The sequence below is a fragment of the Urocampus carinirostris genome, chromosome 2 (assembly GCF_059441175.1).
Source record: "Urocampus carinirostris isolate Australia breed hairy pipefish chromosome 2, RoL_Ucar_1.0, whole genome shotgun sequence".
NCBI classification, from domain to species: Eukaryota; Metazoa; Chordata; class Actinopteri; order Syngnathiformes; family Syngnathidae; genus Urocampus; species Urocampus carinirostris.
Genome location: NC_142350.1, coordinates 55,211,035 through 55,222,500, shown reverse-complemented (window position 1 = coordinate 55,222,500; position 11,466 = coordinate 55,211,035). Strand labels below are relative to the sequence as shown.

The 11,466-nt window shown below is 42.6% G+C and overlaps 1 protein-coding gene and 1 pseudogene across 1 annotated transcript in view; one reads left to right on the top strand and one right to left on the bottom strand.

Annotated features, from left to right (window-relative positions):
• Positions 1–10,935, top strand: part of rnf41l (ring finger protein 41, like) — an 11,420-nt gene extending 485 nt beyond the window's left edge. Inside the window, exons 2-6 of the mRNA XM_088327197.1 lie at positions 1–119; positions 1,760–1,899; positions 8,514–8,676; positions 8,748–8,868; positions 10,232–10,935. The exon at positions 1–119 is cut by the window's left edge and continues 88 nt beyond it. Coding sequence (XP_088183323.1) covers positions 1–119; positions 1,760–1,899; positions 8,514–8,676; positions 8,748–8,868; positions 10,232–10,636 — 948 coding nt within the window. The 3' untranslated portion in view covers positions 10,637–10,935. The remainder of the gene's footprint in view (positions 120–1,759; positions 1,900–8,513; positions 8,677–8,747; positions 8,869–10,231) is intronic.
• Positions 2,337–2,482, bottom strand: LOC148372577 (5.8S ribosomal RNA; annotated as a pseudogene).
• Positions 10,936–11,466: the final 531 nt, after the last annotated feature.

The window sequence follows — 11,466 nt, the reverse complement described above, 5'->3', positions numbered from 1 at the left end:
CAGGCTCCCTGTGAGCACGCCTTCTGCAGCGCTTGCATCAGTAGCTGGCTTCTCCATCACCAGACCTGTCCTGAGGACAGGCAGCCCCTGGACCTGGGCAGCCTCAAGCCCCTCTACAGGTCACTCGCCTGTCTTTGTGTTGGATCAGTTCACACTGAGGGAAACGCAGGAGAAAAACGAGCTGCAGGTTAAAATGTGTCCACTTGATGTTGCCAAAGTCAGGTGCCTCTCACAAACGCTGTACTTGTATTTCTTACTCTCTCCCTCTCTCTCTCTCTCTCTTCCACCCTTTTTCTCACTCTTTTTGAACTCTTTCTGTCTCTCTTTGTTTGTTCCTCTTTGTCTCTTATTCTCTATGTCTATTTCCCTTCTTTTGCGCTTTCTTCCTTTTTCTCTCTTTTCTCTCTCTTTTGTCTCTTTCTCTTCATTTCCCCTTCTGTCTTTCTCTCCTTCTCTCTCTCTCTTTCTATTTCTCTTTGGGTTTCTTTATTTCTCTCTTTTTCTTTCCCCCTCTCTCACTATTTCGCTTTTTTTCTCTTTTGTTTCTCACATTCTCTCCTACCCTTTCTATCTTTCTTTGTCCCATTCTCTTTCTTTTTCTCTTCCTCCCTTTCTCTCTCTCTCTCTCTTTCTATTTCTCTTTGGATTTCTTTATTTCTCTCTCTTTCTTCCCCCATCTCTCACTATTTCTCTTTTTTTCTCTTTTGTTTCTCACATTCTCTCTCACCCTTTCTATCTTTCTTTGTCCCACTCTCTCTCTTTTTCTCTTCCTCCCTTTCTCTCTCTCTCTCTTTCTGTTTCTCTTTGGATTTATTTATTTCTCTCTTTTTCTTTCCCCCTCTCTCACTATTTCGCTTTTTTTCTCTTTTGTTTCTCACATTCTCTCCTACCCTTTCTATCTTTCTTTGTCCCATTCTCTCTCTTTTTCTCTTCCTCCCTTTCTCTCTCTCTCTCTCTTTCTATTTCTCTTTGGATTTCTTTATTTCTCTCTCTTTCTTTCCCCCTCTCTCACTATTTCGCTTTTTTTCTCTTTTGTTTCTCACATTCTCTCTCACCCTTTCTATCTTTCTTTGTCCCACTCTCTCTCTCTTTTTTTCCTCCCTTTCTCTCTCTCTCTCTCTCTCTCTCTCTCTTTCTATTTCTCTTTGGATTTCTTTATTTCTCTCTCTTTCTTCCCCCATCTCTCACTATTTCTCTTTTTTTCTCTTTTGTTTCTCACATTCTCTCTCACCCTTTCTATCTTTCTTTGTCCCACTCTCTCTCTTTTTCTCTTCCTCCCTTTCTCTCTCTCTCTCTCTCTCTTTCTATTTCTCTTTGGATTTCTTTATTTCTCTCTTTTTCTTTCCCCCTCTCTCACTATTTCTCTTTTTTTTTCTCTTTTGTTTCTCACATTCTCTCTCTCTCTCACCCTCTCTCTCTCTCTCCCCCTTTCTAGCTTTCTTTGTCCCACCCTCTCTCTTTTTTGCATCCTCTCTTTCTTTATTTCTCTCTCTTTTCCTTTCTCTCGAGTCTACTATTTCGGCCCCAGATAGAATATTTGTTCAATCATGTGTCCCCCGAGTTAAAATGAGTTTGACGCCCCTGGTTTATGGAATAGACTTCTCTCAGTGACCTCAGGAATTAGCATCTGCAAATAGTGATACAGTACTATGAAAGTCGAGCTAATGCTATAGGAAATACATGCTCACACTCACAGTCAACAATTGACTGAAGCTATCTGGAATTCAAATCTCCGTGGTTTCGTCTGTGTGGTTCCCAGATACATGCGTAACGATCTGAACCGCCTACAGATCCGTTGCGTCAACGCCGGCCGGGGCTGCGACACGGTGTGCTCGCTGGAGACCCTTCACACTCATGAGGAGGAGTGTGACTTTGCCTTGGTTTCATGTTCTAATTCAGGTACTAAATATCCATTTTTCGCTACGATTAATCGTTCACTAGTATGAGCGCTGAGCAATGAATCGATGTCATCCGATTAACTCGTTGTTTGATAAGGCCGGTGTGTATTATTCAGGGTTGGGTAGGGTTACTTTAACTTGATTACTTTCAGTTACTTTTGGATTACAGTAAGACCTCGGTTATCACGGTTAATGGGGACCAAAACCACCCGCGATAAGTGAAAATCCGCGAAGTAGCGGCGCACCTTCCAGAAAAAGAAAAAAAAAGTTTTTTTTTTGTTTTAAGTTATTATTTTTTAGACCTGGTTAATGGGGACCAAAACTACCCGCAAAAAGTGAAAATCTGCGAAGTAGCGACGACCCTTCAAAAAGAAAAAAAAAAAAAAATCTCATCTCATTATCTGCACCGCTTATCCTTATTGGGGTTGCGGGGGGGCTGGAGCCCATCCCAGCCATCTCCGGGCAGTGGGCAGGGGATACCCTGAACTGGTTGCCAGCCAATCGCAGCTGCAAATCATATTAGTTCTCGCAGCTAGCTGCGTTCTTCATCGATGCACGAGCCGAGTGATCCACCGCTAAGAGTCGTACAGCTGGGCGATTTTCCGTCCGCCCGGGACGATCGGAGAAAAATTCACAACAGGGTTTTTACTTGCGCCGCACCGCGGGTGCCGTTTGGTCGCTCCCGCGAGCGAGCCCCTAACCCGCGGCGCGGGTACTTTCAGGCGCGATACGCACGACACCGACACAGTTACGGGGGTTCCGCGCACAGACGGCCGCCTGTCGTCGCGCCACGCTACTGGGGTCGTCGGACAAGCGGGCTCCCCCCAGTTACGGGGGTAGCCTGATCACGCCCGCCGCCTTTTCTCGCGTTGCGCCGTGTGACGCCGCGTCCGCCGAATTCGCTCCGTGACCCCCCCCTTCCGTCCCATCCAGCCGGCGGCTTTACCCCGTGTCCGCTGACGTTCCGCCGAAAAAACCCGCAAAAAGTGAAAATCTGCGAAGCAGCGACGCGCCTTCAAAAAAAGCCGCAAACGTTGAACCGCGAAGTAGCCAGGTCCCACTGTACTCCAATCCCAAATATGCTAATAAAAGACAAAATAAACTAAATATGAATAAAATGATGACTCACAACACGTGGTAAGCTTTCTCTCCTGGCTTTGATCTCTTTGATCTCCGGCAAAACTAACATAAAATGCGACAGAAACAAAATGAAAATAAATCCAAACAGCTTGCCAACATTATTTTTGCCGTTCCATGTATTGCGTTACTCCCCAAGCCTGCACAAAATTTAGTCATTTTATTCATATGTAGTTTCTTTTGTCTTTTATTAGCATATTTGGTATTGGAGTAATCCAAAAGTAATTGAAAGTAATCCAGTTAAAGTAACCCTACCCAACCCTGGTATTATTTGACCACTAGATGTCGCTTTATGGTGTAGCGTAACTGAATAGGAGTGCTAAAACGCATAAGGAAGTGACATCATTTTACATCTGATTTTTCTGTATGCTGTTATCGGTGTGTGAGTGTGTGTGTGTGAATGAGGAAGAGCGAAGCACATTGTAAAGCGCTTTAGGAAGTGATTTGAAAAGCGCTACACAAATGCAGACCATTTACCATTTGCAGCCTTTTTGAGGTTTATGGGTACCCGTAGCAGCAGGATGGCAGATGATTTTTGTCAGTTCCCTTTAAGTGAGACACGTTAAATAAAATAAATGCAAACTTCTCGACCTATGAGTATTTTAATGAATGAAGGATTTCACTACAAGGAGGTCCTAAATAATACACACTGACCCTTTAACGAAAATTTCCCAAATCGTGAAATCGAACAAAGGAATTTAAGAGTTTACGCAAAACCGAGTCTGATAATTAAACAATAGCTACATACCAGTCGAGTGTGGCATTTTAGCAGGTTAGTCAGTTTTTTTTAAAGGCAATATTGGCACAAACTGTGAATGTTTATTTTACACTTAAAGTCATGTATTTTCTTCAAAATGTCGCACACAGTGTATTTTGTTAAAGGAACAGTGTATTATTTGCCCACTAGATGCCGCTGTATTGTAAAGTGCATTAAAAAAAACGAGTTCTAAAAAGCACCAGGGGATTTAAACTGCACAATTTTTTCCTCTCATCTTACTAATAACAATAATGATGAATTGTACTTCGAAGCGTCTTTCAGGATACCCAAGGTTGCTGTATATATAGTAAGACACAACAATAAAGCAAAAGTAAAACAAGCAAGTAATAAATAGCAAATAAAACACATTAAAGTTATAGGGGGCAGTATGTGAGGCAGATAGTTAAGAAAATGAAAGTCTAAATTTCGGAAGTCAGGCAGCAATGAGTTCCAGAGCTGGGGGGCAGAGCGTCTGAAAGCTCTGCTCCCCATGGAGCTAAGGCGGGCAGGGGGTAATTTGAGATGGAGGAGGAAGATGATTTGAGGGATGGCGTGGCAGTGTGAAGGAGGTCGGAGAGGTAGGGAAGGGCAAGGTTATAAATGGCCATGTAGGTCTCATCCTCCTCGACCTTAGTGCTGCCTTTGACACCATTTCCCATTCCACCCTTCTGAGCGGACTCTCTTCACTTAGTATATCCCACAAACCCTTCAAATGGTTTCACTCGTACTTCTTTGGCCGCACTCAATTCATTCAACTGAAGTCCTTCTCATCAGGTGTGCCCCAGGGCTCTGTCCTGGGGCCACTCCTCTTTATAACCTACCTTCCGTCCCTTGGCCATATCCTCAGGAAAATGAATATTTCCTTCCACTGCTTCGCGGATAACACCCAGCTTTACCTTTTCTGTAGACCTAACTCGATACTCCCACCACCTGACTTCAATTCCTGCCTTTTTGAAATAATATTATCCTAAAACTGAACAGCAATAAAATGGAACTACTTCTCATCGGCACCAAATCCACCCTGTCTAAAGTTGACTCCTCTTTCTGTTGACAATTCCTCAGTTTTTCTTCTTCGCCTTGCCCCACTTACAGTTTTAAGTTTTGTGGGGTACCCTTAGCAGCAAGATGGCAATCATGTCAGCTACCAATAGGTCAGCCTCAGGTTATGTGAAATGAATGCAAAATTCTTCACCTACTAGCACTCAAAATTGAGCTTGTTTTTTACCAATAGGAGGTAAAATAACACACACTACCCCTTGAATCAATAACTTTGTCAACAAATCGAGTATATTGGTTTACTGTTTCAAATCAATGCAAATCTTATTTGTCCAGATGAACATATAAAATCGAAATTTTCCTTTTTGGCAGTCTCATCTCATCTCATCTCATTAGCTGCACCGCTTATCCTCAGTAGGGTCGCGGGAGTGCTGGAGCCCATCTCAGCAATCATCTGGCAGTGGGCAGGGGACACCCTGAACTGGTTGCCAGCCAATCGCAGGGCACACGGGGACAGACAACTCACTCGCTCATTCACACATAGGGACAATTTGGACCGGCCAATTCACCTGAAATGCATGTTTTTGGAAAACCCACGCAAGCACGGGGAGAACATACAAACTCTGCACAGGAAGTCTGCAGCTGGATTTGAACCCACTCTTTTTGGCAGTATTGCTCTTAAATATGATTAGATTACTAAAAGAATGTAAAGAGATATCCAAGGTAGCGCCACGGTGATCCGACACCCTTGATAATCGATGCGTGACGTACAAAAGGTGGCTGCTTTGTTGCCATGTTAACCATATAAACCACTGTTGCATTTAAGGGGGTGGGGTAGGGGGATGCCGGGGTCATCTTCTCATCATTGTTTCATGAGTTTTTGTATAGAAACCATGCCCTTGTTCTCTCAACATGACGCCATGTTGCCGACAGAAGGCAGATATATCTGTGGCCGTTGCGGTAGGTCTGGCCAGCGTGAGCTCATGCATGCTGAGTGGACTTGTTACATGCTGCAGTGTGCTTCTTTTGCTTCTTGTGTGATTGCCGCACTTTTGGTTTTTGCAAAAAAATACATTTTAACCCCGAGTATTCGAGGATCCCTGAACTTCGATTTCAGTGAACCTTTGACTAAAGCTGAGCTTACAAATGCTCTCTGTGAGGACTCTATTGACCATTTCAGTAGTAAAATGACTAAAATCAGGTCCAGTTTTAGAGCCCATCAGAATGTAAGACCTACAATAGCTGGGCTATTGATTTTACTTGAGGAAACACTGGAAGGTTTTGCCTTGGTTGATGCCAGGGCTCTAGTCGAATTGTCTCCGAAGTCAACCCAACAACCTGTCTTTTGGATCCAATTCCAACTTCTCTTTGAAAGACATTTTATGGATTCTTTGAGGAACAGATTTTAAATATAGTCAATTGCTGTTTCCAGACAGGCGTTTTCCCTGCCGCCTTTAAAACGGCAGTGGTGTGGCCTCATCTGAAGAAAAGCAAATTACACTTAATCATTTTTAATAATTGCTGTCCAGAGTCCAACCCAACGTTTTTTTTAGAAAATTTGTTTTTTATTCAGCTGAATTCGTTTTTAGAGACATTTCAGTCCGTTTAAGGAGCAACCACTGTACAAAAACTGCCCTTTTAAAATGTTTTAAATGATATCAGGTATAATATGGATGTTAATAAACACACAGTTTTAGTGCTACTGGTTCTCAGTGCTACCTTAGACGGAGGAGATCACCACATTTTATTGAACAGACTTGGAAAGCTGGTGGGCATCTCTGGTACTGTTTTAAACTGGTTATGTTCCAATCTCACAGACCGACATTTCTTTGTAGGTATGGATGCATGTTCCTCCAGAGCCCATGAAATTACATGTGGGGTTCCTCAAGGTTCAATTTTAGGCCCAGGGGAAATCATCAGGAGACACGAAGTCAACTTCCATAGTTACGCTGATGACACCCAGCTCTACATTGCTGTGTACCCTGATGACACAAGCCCTATAGAAACCCCTTTTAAATTGCATTTCAGATATCAAGTCATGGAAGGCAGCTCAACTTCCTACAGCTCAACCAAGACAAAACAGAGGTTTTACTCATTGGTCCTGAAAGTCGGAGAGAGAAACTTTTACCAAAACCTTTGGGCGTTATCTTCGACTCTGAGCTCAATTTTATCATCTTAAGAATAAAGTCAGAGTCTGCCCATTTCTCTATCAGGCAAACACAGAGGTACTGATGCATTCCTTTATGTACAATTTTCTCGTTTAGAGAAATGCCCTGCTCTCTGGTCTTCCCAAAAAGAATATTGCTAGCTTGCAGCTATTACAAAACTGCAGCACCGGGGGCCCGGGAGGAGGGATCTCGTGACACCAGTTTTAAAATGGGTGCAATGGCTCCCTGTGCAATTCAGGATTGATTTTAAGTTACTTTTACTTGTTTTTAAATGTCTCAATGGTCTTGAGCAGTCCTATCTGTCTGATTTGCTTTTTATATCAGTCCTTGCGGTACCTGAGGTCCTCTGGCAGCGGCTCGTTGGCTGTTCCCAGGGTGAGGACCAAAATCTTCGGTGAAGCAGCATTCAGCCACTTTGGTCCTCATCTATGGAACAGTCAACTGGGGAACATCAGGTCCGCAGGGACCCTTGATATTTTTAAGAGGAGGCTCAAAACCCACTTTTTTATAATATGGCTTTTTATTGATCAATTTTATTTTTCATCTGTTTAAATTCTAATCTTTTCAAATCTGATAATGGTGAGGCACAGCTCAGTATCCTCTCGTCTAAAATTGTAACCTTCAACACTGGTGAAATCAATATTTATTTTTTGGGGGGGGTGCATATACCTGGGTAAACCTTTTGATCATTGACAACTCAACAGTTAAGTAGGCATTCCAAAAAAAACCATCATCAATGCATTTTGAACTTGCAAGGAGAACAGGAGAGGACTGTTCAACCCTCATGGTGCAAAATTGCAAAGAGCCTCCCATGAACCCTCTTTTTACAAATGTCATTGATTACAAAAAGTCAAGTCAAGTCATTTTTATTCGTATAGCCCTTAATCACAAAGAGTCTCAATGGGCTTCACAGGTTATTACACAGACTATTTTTTCCAGACTATTATTAGCAGATCGGCCCTAAAGCGCATGGAATCAAAGTACAGCAACATTAGTTGCCAGTGGTGACAAATGAGTGCTTAATAGTAAAAAAAAACAAAAAAAAAAGTTAGCAATAATAGTTAACACAACCAACAACCCTGGCGTTTTATGAAATCTCCTTTGCAGGTGTCCAATAGTAGAAATAGAAACAAGCAGAATACATTTATAAACGCAAGAATTTGAAATGAGTACTTTTTTTGATGAAGGGTCAGGAGCTGTGGCACCACATAGTGTCTCTTTTTGCATGCACTTGCCTGAATCCCATGTGTCATTGCATTTTTTTTGCTTTTTCCAGTTGTGTCATTGATACGGACCTATATTAAATCTCTCTCGGGGTCCCCTGCTAGACATTTGTGAGCTCGGGCTCTATGAATACGGATTCTGATTTCATTGCAGTTTCTGAAGAAATATGCAATAGTTTTGTCACTGAAATGCAGCCTCGCCAGCCATCTTCCGGGTCCCTTTCTGCTCACTGGCTTCAAAACCCAGCTCACCAATAGGATCTGCAATTAGTTTTTAATTTTTAACCCCAACCCGAGTATGATCAAACAATAAACGTGTTCTTTGCACTTTCAGGGTGTCCTGCACAAGTGGACAGACGCAGTTTGGAGGCCCACCTGTCAGAATGCAATTTCTGCAGCCGCCAATGTCCCAACGGCTGCGGCCACACTCTCCTCTCCACCGAGCAGTTACAACACAACTGCGTAGCAGAATTGCGCTCTGAAGTGGAAATGCTGCGGTGTGTTATTGCGAGAGAGTCAAATATAGAACACTAAGGTCGGAGTTTTAACGTCAAAGTGCGTTGTGAAGGGTTGAGTTGGTGTGCAAGGTGGAGGAGGTGAGACGGGAGATGGAGTCTCGTTTGGACTCGCAGAGGAGACACATGGTGCAGAAGGAGTCGCAACTCAAGAATGAAGTCGAGGAGGTGAAGGTAATGTCCTTAAATGACCCTTAAAAGTACTGTACTTCGTACTGTGACAATGAGACACTCGAATGATCATTATGGACTTACAAAACTTCAGATACTCTGAACAAATTATCTTAAAAATATTACCGGTATATTTGATCCCCTCTTGGATAATATTAGTGGAAAAAAGTATGTTTTACAGGTTTTGGTTGGCTCTTTGGCCCCATGATTCCTGTTTACAAATACAGACTAGTAAAACATGTTTTCTCCATGCCGTAGAGCAGGGGTAGGGGACCTATGGCTCGGGAGCCATATATGGCTGTTTTCATGAGTACATATGGTTCCGAAATAAAATGTAACTATTGCACATCTCTCTGTGGCGTTCCAAAGTCAAGTGTTTTCATCCCGATTTTGATCCATATGATGCCGAAGCAACTTAATGCAGAAGTCCGATAAGAAACCATTTAAACTCATAAATAAAAACGCTGGCAAACGACTTTGATTGGGTTAGCAGTACGGGTGGGCGGATCCCTGCACACAGCGCAGGGCACTTCCTTCTCTCTCTCTCGCTCAGTGCAGTCTACACCCAAAGTAAATATGACGATATGCTTATCGTTTGCAGTAATTTGTGACATTTTTTCAAAAGAATTTTGCATGCACATTGTTTTAAAACAGTTATTAAGGACAAATTTCATAGGAAAAAATTTGCCTCAACACTTAACTGAAGGTGGAAGACAAATTGTAAATGGCATATTTACATTGATTTGGGACACAGGATTTGGCATTACTGTATTATCATTTCCTACATTTGATGAAATCATTAAATGACACACAGTGAAATAAAATGTGCTGAAGAATTAGCTTTTGTCTAGAGAGCGTGTTTGGCAGTTTTTTCAATTTTGTCTGAAAATATAAGATGTGGCTCTCTCAATTTCTTTTGAAAACATTTTTTGCTTTTATGGCTCTTTGGGTCAAAAAGGTTTCTGACCCCTGCCGTAGAGCAACCCAGCGTGTGATTCACATTTTTTTCGGCCAATTGCAGGCTTTGTTTTGCCCCGCTTTAGCCTATGCGAGCCTGTAAATGCTAAAAAGGACCCGCCTCCTTTACCTCCGTATAACTTTAGCAAATAGGGACCGATTTAAATGGTGATTGACACATTGGTTAGGAAATGAAACGCCAGTATAGCAGACACCGCGGACTACTTCGCCTACGAGGGAAAATCTAGTTGGGGGCTGCTTGCCTTAGTTGCGAGACCTTGCGACTCAATATTTAACCATAGTTAAGGCGCACTTATATTATTAGGCGCATGACCAGCTTTTGAAAAAATAAAGGCTTTAAGATATGCCTTATAGTCATGAAAATACGATAAGTTGTTCTTTTATGCAGGGCCAGTTATCCCGCGTTATCTGTGATGTCCGCGCCCTGCTTGGAGTTGAGCGCCTGAGGAGACAAGAATTAGCCGACGTGGAGCTGGAGAAGAGAGAATTACTAGAGCTCCTCCGCGATCTGCAACCCACCAGGAGTCAGGAGCCTGCAGACCAGCAAGGCCAAGACCAGCTGCAGGAAGATCTCAAAAAACCCAGATGGGAACCTTCCTACGAGCCGCAGAGACAACAACGGAGGAAAGCGTCCCTAAATCCGTCCAGCCTATCGCTCCACTCTAATCAGGCTGCAAATGGCGCCGGATGTCTTTCTTCACCTGAGCCTGGTGAAAGTGCACGCAAGGGGGGGACTCGGAGTTTGACGATGGATTGTATCAAGAAGAAGAGCCGAGAGGTTACCGTTATCTGAGAAGAGCAAACTAGCCAAATTAGATTTCTTTCTTTTTTGTAAATTAGGGTCAAACAAACTAAATAGAAGTGGCATCTTAAAGGGAAACGGTGTTCCATTTGACCACTAGATGTACTGTGTAGTGAAAACGATTGCTAGATTACAAACTACGGAGAATCAAAGTGACCAAACCATTTTTCTCGTTCAGCTTTCCACAAGTTTTTTGAGGGTACACTTGGCAGAAAAATGGCGGACAATAATGTCCGCTCCCTCAAGGTATGAGTCTTATTCTGTAAAACAAATAAAAATACTCGATGCACGACTGTTTTAATATTGTTATTCTATAATGAAGCTTTTTCCTTTTTTTGCATTCGTTATACCTCCAAAATATGAACAATGCTTTCCATAAACAAGAACACTGAACTGATGCATAAACCACGCATAAACTTTGCAAGAACCTTTCAGCGCCGATGTTTGTGGCAAGTGATCCCACAATTTCGGTTACTACGGCGATTCGATCCATCGGCAACTGCATTCGAAAATGTCATCCCTCTGACCATTCGATGACGATGGGACTTAGTCATCTTTTTTTGAAAGGAAACCGCTCTGTTCTTTCACTATGCCTAGTTGGCATATGGGATACCTGCACACCCTCATATGCCGCATACAGAAAGGAACATTAAAAAGTGGGGGCTCCTTTGATGTGTGAACAAAGATCTAATGGTGATTTATCATACTGAAATATTTCCTAGAGGCTTGATACCTACAATTGAGCAGTGCCAAGCCTTTTATAATAGATTTTTTTTTATACAAAACAAACATTTTTACGTTTTGGCACTCAGGTCAGGGAT